Source organism: Engystomops pustulosus, chromosome 4 (genome assembly GCF_040894005.1).
Source record: "Engystomops pustulosus chromosome 4, aEngPut4.maternal, whole genome shotgun sequence".
NCBI lineage: Eukaryota > Metazoa > Chordata > Amphibia > Anura > Leptodactylidae > Engystomops > Engystomops pustulosus.
In genome coordinates this window covers 194,946,475-194,973,959 of record NC_092414.1, presented here as the reverse complement: position 1 = coordinate 194,973,959, position 27,485 = coordinate 194,946,475, and the positions used below count along the sequence as shown (strand labels likewise).

Sequence of the window (27,485 nt, the reverse complement as noted above, 5' to 3'; positions counted from 1 at the left end):
GCTGAGCTCTGATTGGTTTCAATGGGCAACTAGAACAGTTTTACCTCAGAAACTTGATGATAAATCTCCCCCTATGTCCTCAGGCCCACTCTTTCTTTGTCTTTCGGACCCGCTCTATGTCCTCAGGATCCACTCTATGTCCTGGGGACTCACTCTTTCTATGATCTGAGGACCCACTTTGCTATATCCCAAGGACCTGCTCTATGTCCTGTGGATCCACTCAGTTAGTGTCCTCAGGACCTGCTAAATGTCTGTCTATTTCCTGAGGATCCAATCTGTCTATGATCCCGATGAGGATGAGGGACCCGGTAAGGACCTACTCTGTCAATATTTTAAAGACTCAATGGGGGAGATGTATTAATGTCTGGGTCTTTAGACCAGTGCAGAGTACAACTAGACAGATCTCTGCTGTGCCAGAGTGATCCCTGTGTCTGATGCTGGATGATGGATCTGGTGCAGTATAAGACTGGGGGGTCGCACTTTGCACCTCCTGCTAGTTGGTCTAGTTTGTTGCGCCACAATATTAAATTTTCTGGCTCACAGACTGAATTGTTTTGGTGCACCCTGTTATTTTCTGTCCGGTCATTCCCCCTAGTTACCAAGGGCACAGAAGTTGGGGAACTGCCTAAAAATAGTCTAAAACCTTCAATAAATGTGGCGCACAACATTATAGGTGCTAATTACTCCAGTATTCTGACCTAGATAGAGTGATACATCTCCCCCAATTTGTCCTAAGGACCCACTCTAAGAGACCTATTCGACGTAGTAGTAATATTGATGACTCCTAAGATTATTATTATTATTATTATTATTATTATTATTATTACACACCTTTTCTACATTGCTTTATTCTATGGAAGCTTTGAGGAGAAGAACAAAATGTATTTACAGATTTGAATGGTTGCCATATACATCAGGTGGTAGGTAGAAGTTCTTATTGATTAAAAGGAACCTGTCATCAGCAACTGGACTAATAAACTACTACTAGTATATCGTGAGGCAGTGTAACACCTTCTAGTTTTGTTATTTTCATGACCCAGTGTGGTGGCATCATCCAGAAAATCTGCTTTGAAGTGAGATGTAAATTGGTTGTATAAAGTCAAGGAGGCGGAGATTATAACACTGAAGTCAGGATGAGGAGCTCTGAGCCTCCTCCTCTGTGATTGACATCATGCTTGGACTTCAGGAGATCTGGTTTGTGATGTCTCTGGATGCAGGAGCATCAATTACAGTGAAGGGGCTTTCTGAGGAAGAGAGAGCTTGACTTCAGAGTTAAAACTCCGCCTCCTTGACTTTATACCAAAAGTTTACATCTCACTTCAAAGCTGAATTTTATGGATGATGCTACCACACTGGGTCATGAAAGTAACATCTGGAAGTTGTTCAGCTGCCTGGCAGCATACCGGTAGTGGTTTATTAAGTCAATTTCTGCTCACATGTTCCCTTTAAAATATTGTATTATGTCACAGTTATATTAGTCTTTATGCATGGGCTTTATACCTCTCCTCTGTATCCATCACTCAAAAATATTTGCATCAGACATTCACACAGCAGAACTTTGCATCAGTATTTGCAAACCAAAAGTGTTCCCCTGCCTCTCATGTCGGGCTCCTCCGTGCACCAGTCATCCCAGCTGGCAGGTTCCCTTTAATGTGATCATTATAATATGTGGAAATAATTCAGTCCTGTCTGGTTTAGGGAAGAAGCTGCTATCTTCAGCTTATGGCAACTTCCTCTCTGGTAACCATCTTTACCTCTACTTCATGGAAAGTTAAAGGGATTATCCACTAAGAATAGTATTTATTGTTAAATTCAGTAATTTTTTTTGTAATCACACTTATATCCCAAGATATTCCAGGGATTATCTTGAAATGGCGCCCCCTGTTGTTTCTATTGAACAGACTTCCTGTGCATAATAATCAGAAAGATATATAACTTAGCTTAATTACTACATAACTACAGAATCTAGGTGCATCCCTTTAAGTTTGCATACATGGTTTCCACGTGGGTCTTTAAACCAGAATATGGGGACAGCCAAGAAGCTCCACTACACTCTTTAAGATAATTTACAGCATGAAATAAGTACAAATCAGCTTTTAAAATTGTGTTAATAAGTCTGAAAGGGCTCCTGGAAGTGTAACCAGAGCCCCCCCCCCCCCATGCTATAGCTTCATAGGCTGTTACACTGTTTATCCCTCCTCCCTAAGCACTTCCCCCCTCCTTCTGCCTGATGTAATCTCACTTCAACAGAGGAAGTTTCAGAGCAAGCAGTGGGAGGTGGAAGGGCACAGTGTAATAGCCTGTGAATCTGCAGTATAGAGGGGTTCTGGTAACACCCCAAAATGCCCTTTGGGCTCATTTGCATAATTAAAATGTTGATTTTAGAAGGTAGGAAGCCACGAAGAACAAATATAAGAACATTACCACAGTCACGGTTTATTATGCTTGAGTTTATTTTAGATTTCCTTAAGGATTGCATATTTGGTAGGCTCGCAATCCCTCCTCTTAAACCTGGACTAATTATGACTTCCTACCATTGACATACAAAGGAGGGATCACTGTGTATGTGCAAAGCCCTCAACGTTCAGATATCCATCCAGGATAGTCTAGACCATCCAATATCGGATCCGACACCCCATCCCACAACCAATTATTTTCTGGAAGGGAATTATGCTTCACAGGCCAGTGGTGTCACGTCCATTCATCACATGACCTGTTCTATTCAAGCAAAATGAGGCTGAACTGCAATACCAAGCACGGCCACTATACAAAGTATGGCACTGTCCTTAGCAAAGATAGTAAAGAAACCGCAGTGTTTATCTTACTCTACTGATCCTGGAATCCCTCTCTAAGCATATTTTCCTCCGTTTCCGAGAGTATGAAAAGTGTTACATTTTTGTAGAAGTCTCTCATACATTCCAGGAGTGAAGTATGTGTATATATGACAGTGTATAGGATGCTATAAAGCTTTATCACTACCAAGCCATAGCCACACCACATGCATCCATATACATGGATATTTTGCTGCTTAACCATAGTATAGTAATAATACCTATACATATCAGTGTAAATATACAATAACCTGACCCACTGTAACGAGATCTGCACCTGTGGACATGATCAGGACAGGTTTTTAGCCTGCAAATCAAAGCAACAAAGATTGTTCTAACAGTGAAGTGTTTGATCTGTTGAGTGTATGGACCCTTCAGGCAGAGTCTGGATTTCAGAGAGTGAGGGGTGTGTAATTCACTACCTTAAAGGGGCATTGGACTGGTTAACTTTTTAGAAAAAGGGCAAAATAGGTAAAATAAAATTAAAGTAACATTAGACCGATCCCCATACATTGACATTCTGTTGCTTCTTAGGTCTCTACTTCCTTGTCCATCTTTACGCACAGGAAATGGCTACTTTGCCACTTCCTGTAGGGGGGGGACACCTCGCCTGCTGATTGGCTGAGAGGTTTTTAGGGGGAATTGAGGTACTGGAAGAAAGTAAAGGGCTTTCATACACATTAGATAGGATGACAAAATCCTAAAGCTCCACCATATTATCAAATTCCCTTTCCTTCCATTTGTTTGTTATCAGAAGGTCGCAGATAAAACAAAGGCATCTTCTGTACTTCATAGGTCGGGGTCGGGGTCCGTCCTGTGGTGGGGCAGTGACTGGAGAACTGGCCTAAGGGGAACGGGGCAGAAGACAGGGCGTCTATGGAGGTCTGCGCTCAGTGATGGCATTGTATCGTTTATTAGATTACTAGTCCCCGCTGCAGATTATAATGCGCCATTGTCTGACTTCAAGGGCAGCTCCAGTTACACATATCCCAAAATAATTCTGATGTATAACTTGTGAGTGAAAAGTAACTACTTCAGCTCATCGTGTCATATTCCTGTCGTACTCCTCATATTATATTATTATGTGTCTATAATCCAAAAAATTGGGACAACGAGACCACAGTCACATCACATCCCCTCACCATTTTGATACCCTGGGGAGGGCAAAATCCCATGTGTGGCCACATGTAGGGGACCCAAAGAGTTTCTCAGCCCATCAGTATAATATACAATATATGATAGTCCCTGTATAAAACACAGAGGTAAATACACATTACTGCCCCCCTTAATCCTCCCTCTGCACCCCCTACATCCATGTATATTTTGTATCAGACCCTAGGGTCCTCTAATTACATGTATGAGCTCATCTGCAGCTGGACCAGTGAGGGGCACACTCATCCATAAGGGGCCCAGAATTTTTAATACTATTCAGCCCCCCCCCCCCCCCCCCCAAATGAATATGGGTAAACCTATAAACCTTATGTCCCAAAAGTCCCATTTACTGAAGCAATTCAAGAGGAGGGGGGGGAGATCCTGATAGTCAACTATTTAATTTCCTATTTCTTTAACAAAAAAGTTCCATCACATGTGCCAATGCAGGTAAATAGATGTAGCATAGATGTTATATTAGAACGACTTCATAAATCACAAGAATTTTGCTAATAGAAGTGAGTCACATCTCATTAAAGGGACTGTATTTAGTCTTTAACCCTATGTACAAGTTAGGGGTATAGGTGTCATATTGCTGGGGGTCCAACTGAAAAGCCCCCCCAGTAATCAGCGGAATGTCCTATTAGTTTGTATGTTCTCTCAGCGTTTGTGTGTGTTTCCTCCCGGTCCTCCGGTTTCCTCCCACACTCCAAAACATACTGGTAGGTTGATTAGATTGTGAGCCCCATGGAGACAGGGACTGATTTGGCAAACTCTGTGCAGCGCTGTGTAATCTGTGTGCGCTATATAAATAAAGGAATTATTATATGATATTATATTGTACATTACGTTTATAATACTGTACTGATGCAGCAGAGCTGAGTTTGTCATTAAGTTTATTAAGTTATATTGACGGAGTAACCAATATTGATACGTTGCCTGTAACGATCTGCAAATACAATGTATATAATCTACAGCATAAAAGTAATGTGATAATATAATATAGTCAGCATCATCATACAACATGACTGTGCACATAGCAGCGCTGTATAGGAATAGCAGAGAGGGTCTTACTCACCCACTGCAGGGCTTGGGTTGTATGGGTGCCTCAGGCTGAGCCTTCTTCCTTTGGGACAGTGCAGCCCCCATAGTGATGGCAGGGGGTCCCCCCAGGCTGTGGTTCCCTGTAGGAGCTATGAGCTGCAGTGAGGATGTGGCTGCATTGCAGGGAGGGTGAGAAGACGCTGCTGTCAGCTCCGCCAATGACAGCTCCCTGCCCTAACCTGCCAGCTTAACCCCTGCTGCACTTCCCCATCCACATACAGGTCATTCCCCGAATTTCCACCTGTAACACTTCCTCCACAAACTTCTGAGAATTAAAGGGAAAACCAGGAGCAGTGATCCCTTTAATGGATACTCCCATCTTATCATGCGGTTGTATCACAGTCTATGATATTAGTGATCATATGTTAGGCTTCCCAAGGGAGGGGTGTAAAATAAGTCATAGAAAGAAAAATATTATAAAAGCTAATATTTGCACCCCAAATTCAAAGCCACAAGATGAAGCATGTAATGAGACGGCTAAGGGATTGTTTTTCAGATTTTTTTTCCAGCTTCTCAGTATTATATAATGGTTCATTTAACAAAGTTATTAGGAAGTACAATTCCTCCCGCAGAAAACGAGACCTCTTACGTCTCTGTAAACGGAAATAAGTAAAAAAAGTTATAGGTTTTGGAAGGAGGTGAGTGAAAGAAAAATATAAACGCCAGAAAATAGCAAGGGTGAGAAAGGGTTAAAACCAAACCTTATTTAAATTTAGCATCATTTGTAACTTTATGTGTGTTAAGGAAAAAAAAAACCTTTTATGCAAGCTGACGTTGATTCGATTCCACCATATTCAATAACTCATCTGAAATAATGGGGAATTCTAATAAATGTAATGGAAATCTACCATCAAAATCCATCATGATACCATCTCCCCATCATCCCAAATACAGCGGGACAGTCCTGGTTTTCGAGCTCTGTCCCACTGTTCCGCCCAGCGGGAGGTGTTTGCGCGGACATTAGCTTTTGTCAGCATCCTCCGGGTACCAATACACTTATTACAGAGATAGTGAAGAGATATACCCTACCAAAATAAAAAAACACACTCACCTTGTCATGTTCCCCTGCAGCAGCTCCTCTCTCCTCTGCTTCTGATGTACGTAGCAGGGTTGGCAGGTGATGATATCATGTGATGATGTCATCTCTGCCTGCCGGCTTCACTGATACACACGAAGGGGAGAGAGGAGCTGCTGCGGGGGGACGTGGAAAGGTGTGTGTGTTTATTATACTGTGGGGGCACAATAACAGGGGGAGCTGCTGAGGAGGGGGCAAAATAACAGGGGGAGCTGCTGGGGAGGTGGCAAAATAACAGGGGGAGCTGCTGCTGATACTGTGGGGGCACAATAATGGGGTGAGCTGCTGGGGAGAGGGCACAATAGTTGGGGAGTTTCAGTGGTGGGGACACAATAACAGGGGGAGCTGCTGCTGCTGGGGAGTACAAAAACAAGGGGAGCTGCTGGGAGGGATACAATAATATGTATATCATATAACATATTGATGTATAACACATAACATGTGATGTATATATGCTGTATATGTTTGTGTATCTGTGATGTGTATATGCTGCATGTGTATATGGTGTATGGTGTGTATATACATTGTTTGTGTGTATATAGCACTGTATAATAATAATAATAATAATCCTTTATTTATATAGCACCTACAGATTACGTAGCGCTGCACAAATTGTCAAATTGTCAAATTGGCCCCTGTCCCAATGGGGCTCACAATCTAATCAACCTACCAGTATGTTTTGGAGTGTGGGAGGAAACCGGAGGAAACCCACGCAAACACGGAGAGAGCATACAAACTCTTTGTGGATGTTGACCTGGGTTGGATTAGAACGCAGATCCCCGTATGTGTATTTGTCTATGTGATATGTATATGCTCTATATGTGTGCAAATGTGTTTGCGTGTGTGTATATATGTGTGTATGAGTGAAAAACTGTATGTTTATGTATATAGGTATATATATGTAATATGTATATTTTTAAGCGGGAAGGGGGGGCCTTGTCTCTTCTGTTTATTTTTCTGGATAACCTTTAGCTCTCACCTTTCAATGTTTACCTGGTAAATCCCTCCTATGTAGGTCTTGGAAACATCACATCATGGTGAGGGGTCGGATTCATATTCGCTGTCGTGGAAAATTACACGTTGAGCAGATTACAAGGTGCAAACAATCCTCTACACGGTGACAGCACACATCCAAAATATATCCGCAGACAGTGCAGGCAGTCCCCGGGTTACATACAAGATAGGTTCCGTAGGTTTGTTCTTAAGTTGAATTTGTATGTAAGTCGAAACTGTATATTATATAATGGTAGATCCAGACAAAAAAATTTTTTGCCCCAGTGACAATTGGAGTTTCAACATTTTTTGCTGTAATGGGACCAAGGATTATCAATAAAGCTTCATTACAGACACCTTACAGCTGATTATTACAGCCTGGGACTATAGTAACATCCAGAAAGCTTCACCAGATGTCACAGTGGGCAGAGGGGTCTGTCTTTAACTAGGGGTCGCCTGTAAGTCAGGTGTCCTTAAGTAGGGGACCGCCTGTATAGCAGGACCAGGTCTCCGGACAGAGACATCCGGAGACCCTAGGGAGAGGGGATATACGGTTTATTACCGCTTCTGCCTTCTCCTCACAGCATCGCACTGAAGTAGCACCGCGCCAGCTCTATAGACTCAGCGGTCACATGACCACTGGGTCTAAAGGGGTTAATCAGACCTGCTGGGTCTGATCAGACCAAGTACAGCTCTGCTCAACATCAGCCCTCACAGGTGGTCTTTTCCCTCTGTAACGGGGGCTCTTATAGAAGCATCAGGTACAGGGGAAAACTTGTAAAAGAAAAGAAAATTGCAAAAATGTAAAAAAAAAAAAAACTGTGAAAATGTCCCCCAGGGGTCTTTAATCACCTCATGGGGGACATATAAAGTAAAAACACAAAAATACATTAATAAATATTCAGACAAATACATTAACATCTTCCCATATAATAAAAAAAAATCCAGTGCTCCACTACAAAAAACATCGCCATAGTCATCCTGTTTTCCCGAGACTATATATATTATATATCAAAATGTCCGAAACAAAATAATAATGAGTTGATTTGAAAATGAAAAAAAAATTACATATATTATAAATTACAAAAACAAAACTTTTTTCCACTTTTAACCCCAAATAATATTTAAAAAAAAAAAAACAAAATTTTTACTTTTATTTTCTATGTTGTAACTAGCCCTATGTCTTCCGTAAAAAAAATCACCAGTAGAATGCAAAAAAAAGTTTTGGCCCTTAAACCACCATGTAAGAAAAATTCACTAAAAATGCCCGGTCAATAAAGCCTTTAAGGGGTTAATCTAGGGACCCCCAAGGACCTATAGCAGTGGTGGCGAACCTATGGCACGGGTGCCAGAGGGGGCACTCCGAGCCCTTTCTGTGGGCACCCGGCCATCGACCCAGCACATCAGACAGGACTCAAAGAATCTTCCTGCAGTTCCAAGCAACTTGGAAGTAAAGATTCTGTTTTCTCTGTTATTTTAAAGTGACTTACTTCGCTACTTGGGACTGTAGGAAGAGGGAGAATTAATAGACAGGGCCGAATTATCTTTGGAGGATCTCCTGCTGGCCCCACGATTCTCTGTGTACAGAGGGGCACTGGAAAGAAGCTAAAATGATGCAAATTTTCCATCTTTCTACTGTGTTGGTGTCCTCAGGAGGCCAGTATGATTGAACATTGTTGAAGAACAGGGAGCAATAAGTTACTGCTTTAATTTTTGGTTGGCACCTCGTGGTAAATGAGGGTTTGGGGTTGCAGTTTGGGCACTCGGTCGCTAAAAGGTTCGCCATCACTGGCCTATTGTATAAAAGCCTCCTATCTGTACAGACAGTACTGATGGGAAGAAGTAGGAAATGCTGCCATCTGCTGATGCAAACACTCTAAATTGGTCTCCTTTACATTGAACATCTGAGCAGCTACAATTGCTTCCCAGTCTGTACACAGTCCTAATGAGTGCAGTTGCAGTGTTTGTTCACTGATGTATTTCTACATCTCATCTTGTATGTGCAGTGACTATGATGTATGTAGCTATATGCAGGGCAGCCATCAGGAAATTCGGGGCCCCATACAGCAAAAGTGTCTGGGCCCCAACACACCCCAAAACCGAACAAGCCTCCTGCCCCCCGCAGTGACCTTTCACAAACAGGGTTTGAGGCCTGTTGCTACGACAAGGCACACTCTTCTGGTAGATTGCCAATAGGAGTCATACTTTTGGTCAAGTATATTTATTATAGTGCAAATATGGCATCAAAAACTAAAGCATGGTGAACAGTAAACATATAAAAGTGTTTAACAGACAACATATAACAAATATAACATTATAAAGTGCAATTGCTAGGGCCGCCACTATCTTTTAATGTTTTAATAAAGAATTGTGTTAATTACCAGTGGGGGTGCTCCAGTGCACCTAAGGGCTCTTTACGTCACCCTGCCACCAGTCCTGAGGTAATCTGAAGTCCTGGTACCTGTGCCTGCTCAGCAACCTCTGTGAATCACTGCATAAGGGTCAGGACTTCATATTTCCTCAGAACCAATGGGAAGGAAAAGAAGGAGCGTTCATTGCATGCCCCAAGGAAACCTAAAGTCCCAGCACCTGCACACTGATTCACAGAGGCTGCTGAGCAGGCACAGGTATCGGGATTTCGGATCACCGCAGGACTGGCCGCTGGGTGACATAAGGAGCCCTTAGGTGCACTGGAGCACTCCCACTGCTCCTAAGCTGGTAATTAACATAATTCTTTATAAAAGCATTAAAGGATAACCATAGAGGCCATTTTGATGGAACTTACAGTGCTGAAGTCAGGGTCATCAGGTGCATAGCATGATACCTTCAGGTACTATGCTGTGCACCTGGTGCTCGATTCCCTTTAAACAAGGGATATATATAAAGACAAAATACTCATGTACCACACTATAAAAATAACTTTATTAGATGCATGCATCTATAAGTGTGTAGTCACAAGAATGCCAATAAATAAGCATCAGCATTCAATGGATAAAGTAAATGCAACTCGTACTGCCTCTATTATAGAGGAATAATGCTTCTATTTTAAGAGCACACATATATGTACATATATGTACACTAAAAACATACTACAATACCTTCTCTGATAAACAAGAATGTAACTACCATAGTACTGCCCCCTATGTACAAGAATATAACTACTATAATACTGCCCCCTATGTACAAGAATATAACTACTATAATACTGCCCCCTATGTACAAGAATATAACTGCTATAATACTGCCCCCTATGTACAAGAATATAACTACTATAATACTGCCCCCTATGTACAAGAATATAACTACTATAATACTGCCCCCTATGTACAAGAATATAACTACTATAATACTACCCCCTATGTACAAGAATATAACTACTATAATACTGCCCCCCATGTACAAGAATATAACTACTATAATACTGCCTCCTATGTACAAGAATATAACTACTATAATACTGCCCCCTATGTACAGGAATATAACTACTATAATACTGCCCCCTATGTACAAGAATATAACTACTATAATACTGCCCCCTATGTACAAGAATATAACTACTATTATACTGCCCCCTATGTACAAGAATATAACTACTATAATACTGCCTCCTATGTACAAGAATATAACTACTATAATACTGCCCCCTATGTACAAGAATATAACTACTACAATACTGCCCCCTATGTACAAGAATATAACTACTATAAAACTGCCTCCTATGTACAAGAATATAACTACTATAATACTGCCTCCTATGTACAAGAATATAACTACTATAATACTGCCCCCTATGTACAAGAATATAACTACTATAATACTGCCTCCTATGTACAAGAATATAACTACTATAATACTGCCCCCTATGTACAAGAATATAACTACTACAATACTGCCCCCTATGTACAAGAATATAACTACTATAAAACTGCCTCCTATGTACAAGAATATAACTACTATAATACTGCCTCCTATGTACAAGAATATAACTACTATAATACTACATATATACACAGAAGTGAACATGCAAAAAATCAGTATTTATCATATACAGCTACAGAAAACACATGAGATCCTCACCTATTGCATCCAGTGACATCAGGTGACGTCTCCTCGGATTGTTCTCGTTCCTCTTCTCCATTAGTTCCACCATCACCTTGTCTCTTCCTCCAGGTACACAGCATTCCTGCAGAGTTTACCACACAGACGTCTTATGTTTTGCACTTTCCCATTGTCCCTTCTTCTGCTACCACCAATACTGTGCCCCAAATACTGTAATAGAGCCCCCTGAAATATTAGTACCACACAAATAGTGCCCCATAATGTAACACACTGTAATGGTAAGGGTAATTTATTTCTTCTTTCTCTCCTACCCCAGACATAGAATGAATGGCCCCAGCCTACCCCAGACATATAATAAATGCCCCTGCCTACCCCAGACATATAATAAATGCCCCTGCCTACCCCAGACATATAATAAATGCCCCCTGCCTACCCCAGACATATAATAAATGCCCCCTGCCTACCCCAGACATAGAATGAATGGCCCCAGCCTACCCCAGACATATAATAAATGCCCCCTGCCTACCCCAGACATAGAATGAATGGCCCCTGCCTACCCCAGACATATAATAAATGCCCCTGCCTACCCCAGACATAGAATGAATGGCCCCAGCCTACCCCAGACACAGAATGAATGGCCCCAGCCTACCCCAGACACAGAATGAATGGCCCCAGCCTACCCCAGACACAGAATGAATGGCCCCTGCCCACCCCAGACATAGAAGTAATGGCCCCAGCCCGCCCCAGACATATAATTAATGCCCCCCTGCCCGAGACATAGAATTAATGCCCACTGCCAGCCCTAGATATACAATAATGCCCCCCCAGACACATAAATAATGCCCCCTGCCAGCCCCAGATATAGAATAATGCCCCCCCCCCCTGTCCCAGACACATAAATAATGCCCCCTGCCAGCCCCAGATATAGAATAATGCCCCCCCCCTGTCCCAGACACATAAATAATGCCCCCTGCCAGCCCCAGATATAGAATAATGCCCCCCGTCATATAATTAATGCCCCCTGCGGGCCCCAGATACAGAATAATATCCGCAAGCCCCCCCCCCCCTGACATATAAATAATGCCCCCTGCAAGCCCCATATATAGAATGCCCCCCGTCATATAATTAATGCCCCATGCGGGCCCCAGATACAGAATGTGTCCCCCCCTGCCCCAGACACATAAATAATGCCCCTGCCAGCCCCAGATATAGAATACCCCCCGTCATATAATTAATGCCCCCTGCGGGCCCAAGACACAGAATAATGCCCCCCCCCCCCCTGCCCCAGACATAAAATTAATGTCCCCTTTCTATAATTAAAAAAAAAATACATAATACTCACCCCTTTGGCGCAGGTTTCTTCCTGTCCTCGGTCTTCTGTGGCTTGGTGTAGAGGCTCAGGATAGTGACGTCACTGCCCCGCGCCTCCACACCAAGCCGCGGAGCTGCAGGGAGGGCCGGAGCTGACATGGTAAGTGCCAGCCTCCTCCACGCTACACAGGTTGCGCAATGACGTCGATTGCGCAACCTGTGTAGCTGCCTGTATACACAGACGCAGAAGCAGCGGTGCTGCGCTGCGTCTGTGTACTGATTAATAGTACCTGCATCGAACGATCGTACGATGCAGGTACTATACATTAAATCAAAAATTGTAAGGAGGGAGTGCGGGCGGCCCGGATCAGCGCCGGCCCGGCCCCAGACCGGCCCAGGACCGACCGGCCGCACCTGTGTGCAGCACAGACCGCACAGTCTGCGGCCCACCGGCCGGGCCCCCGGGCCCCCCCCCCTAGTGTCTTAGAGTCCGGGCCCCATAGGGCAGTACCAGTTGTACTGCCCTATCGGCGGCCCTGGCTATATGAGTGTGTGCAGGGAGGTGATGGCGGGGTTGAAGGTGTCATCTTTTTGGTGACAATCTTTTCCAAAAGTACACTTTTTGCCACCAAAGTAGTGACCTACAAGCTTAAGAATGGATTTTATTAGCCAAATTTTTCTGTGGGGTCCAATCGATTCTAGTAAGCCTCCTGCAGGAATGGACTCGGGTAACTTAACTCCTGGGGACTGAGACACAGATCCATCAGATATTATGAGAACCTCAGGGGTGCAGAACCTCAGGGGCGGAGAACCTCAGGGGTGGAGAACCTCAGGGGTGGAGCTTTATCACGAGGAACTATCAGCAAATCAGTTTCAAAACAGCCAAGTTCTCATATACATAAGTACATTTTGCCTGTTTCTATAACTGCTCAAGAAGTCATCATCAAAATCCCACCTACCTACTTTCAAGCACTATACACTAATAGTCCATATAAGAAGACGAAATATAAAAATGACCCTTACCTCACTAGAAGCTTCTACAGATGTTCTATCACCGGAGTCACACCCCTTTGTGGTCATTGGGATTCCCAGCATCAGTCCAGTGTTCCCCAGTCACATACAGACTGATAAGTCATGACTGTAACCTCAGCCGATGAAAGGAGGATTCTCCAGTGATTGAGAAAATTCCTGGTGCTAAACAAGCTTCTTTGTTTTCGATCCACCCAAAGAGTTGTCATGGATATCTGGAATCCGGAGCGAAACATCTGGTTTTCACGTGGATTCGAGTGGTTACAGCAGCTATGGGGAGTGTCAGGAGGAAGGAGATCACAGCTCCATGGCCGGGCTACTATATAACACCACAGGGATACTGGGATGGAGAGGTCATGTGGAGAGTTCGGGTTCATATGGATTGAATCCCCTAACGGTATAAGGAAGACAGATGTATACATAACTTGAACCTATAACAAATTACAGACGACCCCTAGTTACAGACAGACCTCTCTGCCCACTGTGACCTCTCGTGAAGCTCTCTGGAGGATTTACTATAGTCCCAGCTAAAGTATAATAATAATAACTCCATATTTATTTATATAGCACACACAGATTGCGTAGCGCTGCACAGAGTTTGCCAAATCAGTCCCTGTCCCCATGGGGCTCACAATCTAATCAACCTACTCCACACTTTGGAGTGTGGGAGGAAACCGGAGGACCTGGAGAAAACCGACGCAAACACGGACAGAACATACAGAGTCTTTGCAGATGTTGACCTGGGTGGGACTTGAACCCAGGACTCCAGCGCTGCAAGGCAGTAGTGCTACCCACTCAGCCACCGTGCTGCCCTATAACAGGTGTCTGTCATGAAGTTTTATTGATAATCCTTGTTCCCATGAAAGGAAAAAACTGTTGAAAGTCAAATTGTGGCCAAAAACAAAAATTAGCTACAATTATAAAAAAAATACCAGTTCTCACTTACATACAAATTTAACTTAAGAACAAACAAGAACCTATTTAGATACTTCACATGAGGACTGCGTGTATACCATAGTATATCATTTATTTATATAGAACAGGAAAGGAAAATGTCCAGCTCACCCTGAACGCCAGGTTTCAGTCCACGCCTGATTGCTCCGAAGCAGGAAGAGCAAACCGTGAAACAGAAATAGGAGATCCTGGCAAAAGTAAAAACCATATCTTCTTTGTTGGTATGCATTAAAAGTACACGATCCTCCACATGATAAGTGCAACTAAAGTCTAAGATAAATGAAAAAATATACTGTATATACTTGAGTATAAGCTGAGTTTTTCAGCACAAAAAATGTGCTGAAAAACCCTAAGTCGGCTTATTCTCGAGTCCGTTGGACCCACAGGCATTCTACTACAGTGGGCTGGCAGGTTATATACTCCAGGGGCTGGCAGGCTATATACTCCAGGGGCAGGAAGGGTATATACTACAGGGGCTTGCTGGCTGTATACTACTGGGGGCTGGCTAGCTATATACTACAAGGGGCTGGCTGGCTATATACTACAGGGAGCCGGTAGGCTATATACTACAGGGGGCTGGATGTATACTACATGGGGGGGGGCTGCCTGTATACTACATGGGGCTGGCTAGCTATACACTACTGGTGGCTGGCTATATACTACTGGGGGCTGGCAGGCTATATACTCCAGGGGCAGGCAGGGTATATACTACAGGGGCTTGCAGGCTGTATACTACTGGGGGCTGGCAGGCTATATACTACAGGGAGCTGGCAGGCTATATACTACAGGAGGCTGGCTGTATACTACATGGGGGCGGGCTGCTTGTATACTACATGGGGCTGACTAGCTATACACTACTGGGGGCTGGCTATATACTACTGGGGGCTGGCTATAGACTACTGGGGGCTGGCTCTATACTTCAGGGGGCTGGCTGGCTATATACTGGGAGGCTGTGACCAATGCATTTCACACCCTTGGCTTATACTCGAGTCAATAGGTTTTCCCAGTTTTTTTGTGTTAAAATAAGGGGTCTCGGCTTATACTCGAGTATATATTATATACTCCTATGAAAATTCCAAACCCTACAAACTCTATGAAGATACTCCACCAATCAGTTATGAAATTTGTCATATATCCTGGACACGGACTGTCCTGCTTGGTGAAATAAACACATACTTTAAACAAACAAAATTGCATAAAAAACTCACAAAAAACACACAGAGAAAACCTTTACAAAAAGTCATAGAGAAAGGTGATCGATATCAGAGTTTAGGCACGGGCATGGACAACACCACCACTTCTTAAAGACAAATGTATGTATATACTAATACATGAGAATCAAGTCCTGTCTGATATTAAGCCCCCAAGGTTCGCGAATAATGAACTTGCGTTTCATGTCACCACCCCTCGGGGGCTTAAAAACTCACTTGAGTATTTTTCTGGGGAATACTCGTGTTGTATTCTTTGCTTTGCTCTGTTATGATGCATGGATTTGTATTTGTTCTTATTGCATCCGTATGTTTTTAACCCCTTAAGGACGCAGCCATTTTGTAGCTTAAGGCTCAGCCCGATTTTTTGGATTCTGACCTGCGTCGCTTTATATGGTTATAACTTTTGAACGCTGTTACTTATCAAAACGATTCTGAGATTGTTTTTTCCCCACATGTTGTACTTCATTTTAGTGGTAAATTTTGGCTGATAAGTTTTGCGTTTACTTACAAAAAAAAAGCAAATATGATAAATTTTTTGAAAAATTTGCCATTTTCGAAATTCAAAATCATTGCGTTTTCAGGCAGATCGATTTACCACCTAAATAAGTTGCTGAATAACATTTCCCATTTGTCTACTTTACATTTTTCATAATTTCTGAAATGTCTGGATAATTTATTTTGATGTCACGCGGCTTACAAAAAGAATATCGCTTTTCCGGATTTTCAGAATTGACTATTTTGGGGATAAATACAGTTTTGAATGAAATTTTACATATTTAGCATCAAAACCCCCTATATAATCTACCCATTTTCAAATCTGCACCCCTCAAGCTATCAGAAACAGCTTTTACAAAGATTGTTAACCCCTTGAGATCTTCATAGTAATTGAATCAAAATGGAGGTGAAATTTAGAATGGTCATATTGTTCCCTTATACGTTCATTTAGCACTAAAATTTACACATTTCCAAAATATAAAAAGAGAAAACCCACCATACAATTTGTTCTACAATTTCTCCTGAGTACAAAGACCCCCCACATGTGGCTGTGACTTGTGTTATGGGGGCACAGCGAGGTGCAGAAGGGAAGGAGGGCGCGGCAGCTGCCAGGATTTTAGTTTCCTCATTGGCCCCTTTTGAAGGCTATAAAATTTTCGCTTTTTCGTTATTTGGGCCATGTGATGCCATTTTTTTTGCGCGATGAGATGCTTTTTCCATTGTTACCATTTTGGGGTTAGTATCACCTATTGTTGAAAATTTAGGAACTTTTTTTGAGAGCAGGAGTAGAAAAGCATCAATTCTGTACTGGATTTTTTACTTTTTTTTTTTTGGTGTTCACCGTATAGACTAATAATCATATTATCTTCATTCTATGGGTCGATACGATTACGGGGATACCAGACATGAATATATTTTCTTACGTTTTACTAAATTTGTCAAACAAAACCCTAATGTGGGGAAAAATCTATCATTTATGTATTGCCGTCTTCCAAGTGGCATAACATTGTTACTTTTTTGGCTACGGAGCTGGTTGATGGCTTATTTTTTGCGGGACATGTTGTACTTTGCACCAGTATCATGTCGGAGTACACATGGTTTTTTGATCACATTTTATAGCATTTTTTGTGGGATTGAATAGCTAAAAATCATAATTTTTGGAAGGTTTATAGCAGTTTTTTTTTACGGCGTTTATCGTGGGGGTTCAATAATGATTTACTTGTATTCTACGGGTTGTTACGGACGCGGTGATACTATATATGTGGGGTTTTTGTTATGATTTAGACTTTTTTGGGGTTATATGTCTCTTTATATGTTATGGGGCTTATGGGCATTTTTATTGATTTATTACTTTATTTTTTATTGAATAACATTTTTTTTTTAACTTTTTCACTTTTTCCACCATGGGAAATGACCAAGCAATCATCTGATTGCTTGTTCATGATAATACTCTGCAATAATCATGTATTGCAGAGTATTATCAGTGTCAGCCTATGCACTTGCATAGGCTGGCACTATGCCAGTAAGATGACGTCACAGACGCCATCTTACTGGCAGTGCCTGCAGGCAGTGCTGGGGACCAGATCGGACCCCAGCACTTCCATAGCAGCGATCGGTGCCCCCCGAAAACGGTTCGGGGGGGCCGATCGTGGGGGAAAGACACCCCAGAGACATGTTAGATGCCGCGGTCGTGCTGACCGCGGCATTTAACGGGTTACACACCCGCGATCGGAGCCGACTCCGATCGCGGGTGTTACACTGGGGTGCCGGCTATTAGTTACAGCCGGCACCCCGTGTTTCCCCATGCCGGTTCGGCTCTGATCCAGAGCCGAGCCGGCATAAGCGCCGTGGCGGATATATCCGCCACTGAGCGCTAAGTCACTGCACTCCGTGGCGGATATATCCGCCACGGAGCGTGAAGGGGTTAATTATGTTCCGATCATGTGATCACGAAGGAGGAGTTTTCTCACCATGTGATCATGATGGAGAGAATTTTAAAATGGGATGGAAGGTTTTGATTATTAGACCATAATTAAGGCATATAGCCAAAACACGTAGGTCGTGTTATCATGTGGAGGATCCACAGGCATTATAAGCAATATGGCATTCCTGTATTTTACCTTGGTTTAGGGATATATAGTTATTGATTTGGGTTACCGTTGTGTAAGGGAGAGAAGAATAATATATCTGTGTGAAACTTAATTGTTTAGCCCTTTCCCTTTGCTGCATATTTTGGTAAATATTCACATGTGGGGTATGTATGAACTCCTCACATCTTACTGTATTTAGGAAAATGTATACATAGGGGCTCATTTACTAAGGGTCCGTGGACGCATTTTCGTCGAGTTTCCTGACAATTTCCGGTTTGCGCCGAATTGCCCTGGGATTTTGGCGCATGCAATCGGATTTTGGCGCATCGGCGCCAGCTTGCACGCAACAGAAATTGGGGGGCGGGCCGTCGGACAACCCATGGGATTTAACAATTAGAAATGTGTCGCAAGACGCGCACTTACAAGCACCAGGAAGAAGCAGGCGAACTCCGGCGGACCTCGGCACATAAGCGACGGATGCAGGAACTCGGGTGCTACGTGAATCGCACCGGACGGGAATCCTCATCGGACAACGCACCGCGGGATTGCGACAGGACCGGGTAAGTAAATCTGCCCCATAGTCTGAATTTGTAGATGTTTTTGTGGAAATTTTGAATTTTCATGTAATTTTTACATTTTATCACAGTTTTCTGCAAAGATGCATGAAGGTGGTTGTGTGTATTAATTAAAAAGTTGTTTTTGTATACATGATTTTGAAAGAATAGGAGCTTTTTTACTTTATGTGTTATTTATTTTGAAACACCTTTGTGGATTTCAACCAAATATTGCATGGTTTTTGTTTTAGCATTTTTGGGAGTCTAAATCTTATGGTATATATAAATCTTACTTTGACTGATTATTTTTACATCCCTATTTGTCTCCTTTTTTAAAAAAATTATTGTGTTTGTCACAAAGTTGCATGAGGGTGGTACAGGCTGTCAACTGTTAATCAAGACAAATGCAGTCGCCTTGTTGGTTGTCTGCTTTCAAAAAATATATAGGTTTTATGGGTGCAGTTACGTTTTAATCTGTTTAATCGCTATATTTTTGCAGGTTGTGACTGTCTTACCATTTGTAGCTGAAAAGGATATTTTTGCTTATTTTAGTATTAGTGAAATTATGATGATTTATTCATGTGAACATATGACTATGAGGTATCAGTGAACTCTACACATGTCCATCTATTACATTTAGGTTATGCAAATAATTATTATGGTTATGGTCCAATTTTTTTCCCATCAAAGTAAATTTTTAGGCATTTTTAATAAAATTATACACTTCAAAATTGCATGAAGGTGCCTATCTCTATCAATGCCTTAATGTAATGAAAAGTGTCTGCTTTCAGAAAATAGTACAATAGTATAATTTTGGTTTTATTTGTACATGTCTAAATTGTAAAAATTGTTTCGGCCAATAAAGGATTAATGGATAGGAGCAAAAAATGGAAATGCAAATTCGAAAAAGGGCGTTGGCAGGAATGGGTCCTACAGTACAGGATGTTTTTGAACAAATCTGTGTATCCACCTGCAATTAACATGACAGGTACCTTTAAGGCCACAGTTGGTGGCTGATCATGTGATTGATAAATAGGCGGAGCTCTACTATTTCAGTTATCTGTAGGGTCCCTGCTGATCACAGGAAACTCTTTGACAGGTCATGGATTTCCTGTGTACACTGAAACTTAAGAGAGGATATGGATTACCACATATCCACCCAGTCTGTCTGCACCTGTCATATTAGAAGCATAATAGATCCAAACTAGTCATGGTTTATTTTCACTATTCTTATATCATCTAAAAGTTACATAAAACAGACATTTTAGTTTCTTGGAACTCAACAGAACTTTTACAATTTCCCATTATGTATCTAAAAAAACATCTTTTAGTTTATTGAAATATAATTAGATAAAATTAGATAAATGTAGGGTTAAGGTAAAATTCCATGAAGCTCCATGGGGCCATTTTTACGTTACTCACAATTTAAAAAATGTAAAGATCCTGAATCATTTATGTAGATGAATCCTGAGGCTTGCTCATTACAAAAGTGTTGGGTGAAAACGGACTCATGTACTGGTCTGAATCCACATTGCAGAAGACACGAGTCCTTGCATCATAGTAAAATATGATGCAAGGAGTCCCTGAAATATAACATTTCAGAAAGTAGACCGGGATTTACTTTAGAAGGTCTTAAATGAGGGGTTATCCTTTAGAGAACATAGGGTCTTATTGAGAATACACGGTCTCTACTTACTACTCCTACTCCTACTAACTTGGATAACATAAAGTCTACTTAGAAAACAGGGGGTCTTACTTAGAGAAGAATGGGTCCTACTGAAAGTACATGGGTCATACTTAGAGAGCACGACGTTTTATTTAAAGGGAACCTGTCAGGGCAAATTTGGGACACTAAACCGCACACAGGACCTGTATGTTTTGATAGCGATTGTTATAAAAAAATAAACTTTATTGAGGCCATACAAAGCTTATATACAGGTCCATAAGGACCTTTAGTTGGTTTAGGGTCTAAATCAACCAGACAGATTGAGGCAGATTTACCCGGCCCATTCGCGATCCAGCGGCGCCTTCTCTGCGGTGGATTCGGGTCTTGCGGCGATTCACTAAGGTAGTTCCTCCGCCGTCCACCAGGTGGCGGCGCTGCTGTGCTGAAGAGCATCGGAACACACTGGAGTACACCGAGCCGGGCTGAGTGAAGGTAAGTGCGTGCCGAGCGACAATTTTTTTTTTTAAATGCGGCAGTTTTTCCGAATCCGTCGGGTTTTCGTTAGGCCGCGCACCCCGATTTCCGTTGCGTGCATGCCAGCGCCGATGCGCCACAGTCCGAACGCGTGCGCCAAAAACCCGTGGCAATTCAGGGAAAATCGGCGCAAATCGGAAATATTCGGGTAACACGTCGGGAAAACGCAAATCGGGCCCTTAGTAAATGACCCCGATTGTCTTTAAAGAATATGCCTGCATATGTGTCTTTAAGCACTTTTTTTTTTACTTTTCTGCTTCTTAGATTTCCTTTAGATAATTCATGCAATTATTTTTTAGACTATTTTGCGCAACTTTTAAAATTAGTGCAATTTCTTTGCGTAACCCATGCCATTCTGTTGTCTATGCCTGATGGGGACTGGAGTATTTTTGCAGGCACAAATCAATGCACAAACATCTGGACAAATATGGCACAAATCAAGTTTCCTAGTATGCAGCGAACTTCACAGAGCACATGTAAAAGTCACAACAAAATGTTCAAATCTACCTTTGTGCCCCAAAAAAGGAGAAACCTTTGTGCCCCCCAAAAAGGGGAAAATGTTTCTCATGGAGTCTACTTAGAGAACATGGGGTCTACTTGGGAAATATGTCAACCTTCTTTGTACTTACCTTGAACTTCAAACTTTCAAAGGATGAAAAGACTTACATATTTACATGTGTCATTTATTATAATGAATAAGCAAAGATAGTTATGTACATTAAAGACCTAGAGAACATAGTTCATACATAGAGAATGTGGGGTCCTATTTCAAGAATATTGGGTCTACTTTGAGAACATTTGGTTTACTTTGAGAAAATAAGGTCTACTTGGAGAACATGGGATCTTGCCAAGAGAACAGGATGTCTACTTAGTGAACTTACTTAGAAAACATAGGGGGACATTAATCATAGTGGGTCTCAGGTTCGCCTATTTTTGCGCCTGGTTTGTTCTCTTTTTTGGCTCCTGATCTATGATGGATCTAGTTCTGGCTTAGTAAATGCCTTTTGGATTTGTTGCATGTCCGATTCATTTGCGCCAAAATTAGCGCCAAATTTGTCTCAAATTGTTAGATCTCATTTGTGAGCAATAATGAAAGGAGACTGAGAAAATGTGACAGAACGTTCAGGGCTTCATCTCTGCACAAAAAAAATATCATTGTGATGCAACTGCAGGGACTAAAAGTTACAGATATGTAAAAAAAAAAAAAAATTCTTGCTGAAATGAGTCTTTGCCTTTTTTATTATAATTTACATGAAATGGAGACTGATAATATTCTCAGATCTGTACAATAAGACAATAATCACTCACAGAGATGATCCTATAGACAATGATGAAGTCGTTACTGGAGAGATTTTACATTTTAAAACTGCTCCGAAGTATTTTCCATGTTGCATAAAGGGAATTTTTCATTTTAGAAACTAAAATGTATGTTTTTAGTAATGTAAAGTGATTTTTTTTGGAAGTGCACTTGCTCAGAGTAGGTGCATTTTTGCGCCTATTTTGTGCCTTTTTAGGCGCAAATTTGTGATAGATCCCGTGCAAACATCTGTATTTCAGCCTCTCACTATGTCAGATAAGGCGCAGGGACTCAGAACCACTAAGTGCCGAACTTTGCGCTAAAAACCGCTCAAAACAGTCTAACAGACTATGACATTCCCCATAGAGTCCACCTAGAAAAGAGAGTGGACTCTTAAGTAAATAAGAGAACATGGAGTCTTACTTGTGGTAATACTTAGAGAGCATAAGGTCTTAAAGAACATTTACACTACTTAGAGCATGGGGTCTTACCTAGAAAAAATGGGGTCTTATACAACATAGGTTCTCTTGATAACCCCCCAAGTGTGTCTTACATAGAAAACATGGTGTCTGACTAGAAACAAAGAGGTCTTGCTTAGAGAAAGTGGTGTCTTACTTAAATAACATTGGGTCATCCTTATACAAGGATAACATCAGGTCTTTAGGAGCATGGTGTCTCACTTAGAGAACATAGGTTCTTAAAAACAAGTTGTCTACTTAAAGAATATTGGCGTCTACTTGGAGATTCTGGGGGTCTTACTGAGAGAACATTGGGGCAGATTTATCAATCTGTCTGAAAGTCAGAATATTTCTAGTTGCCCATGGCAACCAATCACAGTTCCCCTTTAAAATATTCATGAGCACTGGTAAAATGAAAGCTGAGCTGTGATTGGTTGCCATGGGCAACTAGAAATATTCTGACTTTCAGACAGCTTGATAAATCTGCCCCATTGGGTCTATTTAGAGAACATGGGGTTTTGTATAGAAAACATGTTAAAATATATTTTTTGTGTCTGTTTACATTGCAAGAAAAATGTTAAAATCAATAAAAAGAATTTGAAAACAAAACAAAAACGTGGGGGTCCTACTTAAGGAACATATGTTCTACTTGGGAAATATGGAGTCTACTTAGCACTTACTTTGAACTTCAAACTTTCAAAGGATGAAAACATTTACATATTTACATTTGTGTAATTGATTATGATGAATAAACAAAGCACAATTAGTAATAGACATCACCACATCAAAGACTTGTGCACCAAAATGTGAATCTCACCTCATATAGCACTTATAGCATCAACTAAAATTACAGTAGTATAGTTCAAATAATACCAGGTCACAGAAAACAAAATATGATCAACACTATGCCAAATTACATAAAACTATAGAAACAATTGGAGAAAATGCTTTTGAAAAAAGAATTTTTCGAATTTCATATGTACCGTAAGTAGACATTAAGATATATTAAAGATATGTTAAATGATTTGAGAAAAGTAAAACTAAATATAGAACGAAATAATGCTTTGGTAACTAAAAAACATCTTTTCGAAAAAAGTTAGGGATTTTATACACAAATTTTTTAGATATTGTCAAACAATTATGTTTAAAATTCACAATTTAAATGTTTTATAAAATAATTTGTGTTCACCATACCAAACAATATCACATATTGCAATATTTTTAATTATGTTTTACTACGATACATATTAAATGCTAATATATATGTATATGTATATATGAAATTAGATTAGCCCTTATATAACCTTGTTATAAATAAAAAGTATAACAAATAAAATACTTCTATATTAGTATTACAATCAATCATAAAGATACCATTAAGATAATTTAAGAACACTACCACTGTACCACTGCTAAAGAATCATAGGAATAACTCTATAAATCAATATTTTTCAATTTATATCATCATATAAGGAATTCAAGAGGTCGAAACTTTTCATGGATATATATGAACTTATATGCAAGCTAAGGGACATTTGCGCCTCAAAGAATTACATATAACGTGTATACAACTAATATATGGTATTTTGTATTAGATCTTGTATTGCTTAGCATTACAGGCGGTCCCCTACTTAAGAACACCCGACTTACAGGCGACCCCTAGTTACAAATGGACCTCTGGATGTCGGTAATTTACTGTACTTTATCCCTGGGCTACAATAAACAGATAAAACAGTTATCAAGCTTCATTGTTAATCCTGGTTCTTATGACAATCCAACATTTTTTAAATCTAATTGTCAAAGAGACCAAAAAAATTTGGGCTGGGGTTCCAATTATAAAATATACAGTTCCGACTTACATACAAATTCAACTTAAGAAGAAACCTACAGAACCTATCTTGTACATAACCCGGGGACTGCCTGTATATAAAATATGGCTAAAATACCATAAAACTATACTACTAATGATATAGTACAATAATAATCAAGCAGTAAATCTAAATAGAATTCCTCATTTCCTAATCAATGTTTTCTCTTCCTTATTCTTTACCTCTAGGTCTCTACCCCCCCAAAAAGACAAAACAATGAAAGAAATTAACATTATTTTACCCAAGACACTAAACATACTCTTATCTAAACTACTGAATACAAATAAATATACAAAAACTTTGACATTTGAATCTTGCAGAAACCAAAGAAACAGAAGTAAGTAGTTTCAACTATAAACTCAAAACGAGAAGAATCAACAAGCAGTTAGTTAAATCCACATCAATCAGTGTACTACCACTCTCATTAGCATGATAAACATAAGGACCATTGATCTTACATAGATGATGAAGTATTTGAAGTGTTGAACAAATGAGTGTGGACATCTCAGATATCTCAGTCTTCACCACTATAAAAGGTCAAGGGCAACTGCAAGTTTTACTTCTTACTTCTTCCAAGAGCACTTCACGACAAGTTGAGCTAAGCTGCCGAAGACAATCTTCTTCTAAGATGACTATGAAGATCATCCTGTATATTCTACTCATCTCCTTGGTATCAGCAAGATCTTTTCCACCATCTTTTCTTCCAAGAGCTACCAACCATGGCCAAGGAGTCAGGATCCCATTATACATGATGAACCTTTATCAAACTCTTCTAGGAAATAATAAGGAAATGAAAAGACCAGAAAGTCACATTCTAGAGGAGTCCGATACTGTCCAGAGTCTTCCTGCAAAAGGTGAGTCCAAGTTTATTTTACTCCCATTTCTTCTGGTTTATTTATATCTATTGATTATAAATAATAATATACGTTTCTTTTGTTTTTTTTTTATTTCTGTCCTTTGAACTTAATTAATATATCTGATAATATTAATATGAAGATTGGCAAAAAGATTCCCAAATTTCCTTGAGAAAAAAAAAAGTAAAATGGATCTTATTGTTTACCTAGATCATAATTTTTATTATTTATTCTTTTTTTCAGATTTTATTGTGGAAGATAATCGGTGGTCGTTGACTTTTGATCTCTCCCCTGTCCCAAGAACTGATGAACTACGAATGGTTGAGCTCCGGGTTCATCTTCCACCGTTCTCAAAATCCAGAAACATAACAGTGGACATCTACCATGTCAACGATGGTCAAAACAAGCTCTTCTTGGGATCAGTCATGACAAGTATAAAAGATATTGAAGATAACTCCTGGACAGCTTTTAATGTCACTAAGATGATCGAAAATAGTCTTGCTTGGGGGAAAAGACTAATAAACCACCGAGATGAGGATGTCAAGACAGTAGACATGCCAGATAAAAAGATCAAAAAAAGGGATACCTCTCTACCAGAAACCACTACAGATCAAGCAATCATTGTGTTCTTTATTAAGCATAAGCCACTTGCCAAACCAGATACCCCAAGCCTCATCAAAAATTTGGCAGTCAATTCCATCAAAATGTTTGCATTTCGTAGACACAAGAGGACCAGGAGTGAAAGCCAAGTGGAAAATCCAAGCAGCCTTTCCCCTCTTGCAATGGGAAATTACAAACATTCATGTAAAAAAGTAGACATGGTGGTGGACTTCAAAGAAATGTCATGGGACAAGTGGGTTATCTACCCCAAAAAATATAACGCCTACCGATGTGAAGGAACCTGCCCTTCACCACTAAGAGAGACTTCAAAGACAACAAACCATGACTACATAAAGGTAAGAATAATATCTATAATCTGATTTAGATTTTTGAAAAAAAAAAAACATATGTTTATAACATTAACTAAATTTGTTTGTTTTTTTGCTATAAAAATGTCCATTCTTTTTATTATATCCGCCATATGAGTTACTCTCACTCATTGACAATCATATTGATAAAATCTGTTTAAGTATTATACATTTGTACTTGGCATCTTATTCTAATTCTATAATTTATTTTCTTTTTGCAGAGTGTCATCAAGCTAAAGGACTCCGAGAGAATGGAATGTTCTTCATGTGTTCCTGTCAAGATGCAGCCATTGTCCATGATGTTTCACGAGAATAGACACCTTGTTGTAAGACACCACGACGACATGATCATCGAAGAGTGCGGATTTCAGTGAAGACATCAATTTATGAAATTTTTATTTAGGACTTTGCTAAGATAGAACTTAATATATTTTTTAAAAATGAAAGTAAATTTCTAAATGTAGATAATTCCTCATGTTGAGGTATGACCGATCCAATCTTCTAATGCAATGTATGGTTTTATTGAAATAAACATTACTTTAGAATTTAGATTTGAGATATTGAGATTCTTATTTTAAGTTAATAGACTTTCTACTGTTCCTCATCTACATGGAGTATTGGGTCACATTTTTCTTCCCCAGATATTTTTGTAATGTCTGTATAAATAAACATTTTTATTCTTTAAATTACTTAATTTTAGTGTTTCTTTCCTAATTTTACATTGTTACTCTTCCACATGACTATATAATTCAAACACCAATTTATTAAAAGATGTTTAATTTCAGATATACAATGAAATGGGCTCAAAACCATCCTTTGTGTCAGATTTCATAATATAACCACAATGATTTTGTTTTTCTTTCACACTTTCTATGAATCCAACTTGAATCCAATCCAAGTTGAAAATATACATAAAATTTAACATTTGGATTAAGTAAATTCAAAGAAACCAAACCAAAATCAAAAAGTTCTTTGAGATTAAGTA

At 40.2% G+C, this 27,485-nt stretch overlaps 2 protein-coding genes across 2 annotated transcripts in view; one reads left to right on the top strand and one right to left on the bottom strand.

The window, feature by feature from the left end:
- TACC1 (transforming acidic coiled-coil containing protein 1) overlaps window positions 1-5,220 on the bottom strand; it is a 48,232-nt gene extending 43,012 nt beyond the window's left edge. The window contains exon 1 of the mRNA XM_072149239.1: window positions 5,059-5,220. Coding sequence (XP_072005340.1) covers window positions 5,059-5,129 — 71 coding nt within the window. The 5' untranslated portion in view covers window positions 5,130-5,220. The remainder of the gene's footprint in view (window positions 1-5,058) is intronic.
- Window positions 44-27,116, top strand: LOC140127965 (nodal homolog 3-A-like). The gene is made up of 4 exons (XM_072149241.1): window positions 44-308; window positions 24,867-25,532; window positions 25,776-26,488; window positions 26,722-27,116. Exons 2-4 carry the CDS (start codon window positions 25,169-25,171, stop codon window positions 26,872-26,874), a joined length of 1,230 nt encoding a protein of 409 aa, XP_072005342.1. The 5' UTR covers window positions 44-308; window positions 24,867-25,168; the 3' UTR covers window positions 26,875-27,116.
- Window positions 27,117-27,485: the final 369 nt, after the last annotated feature.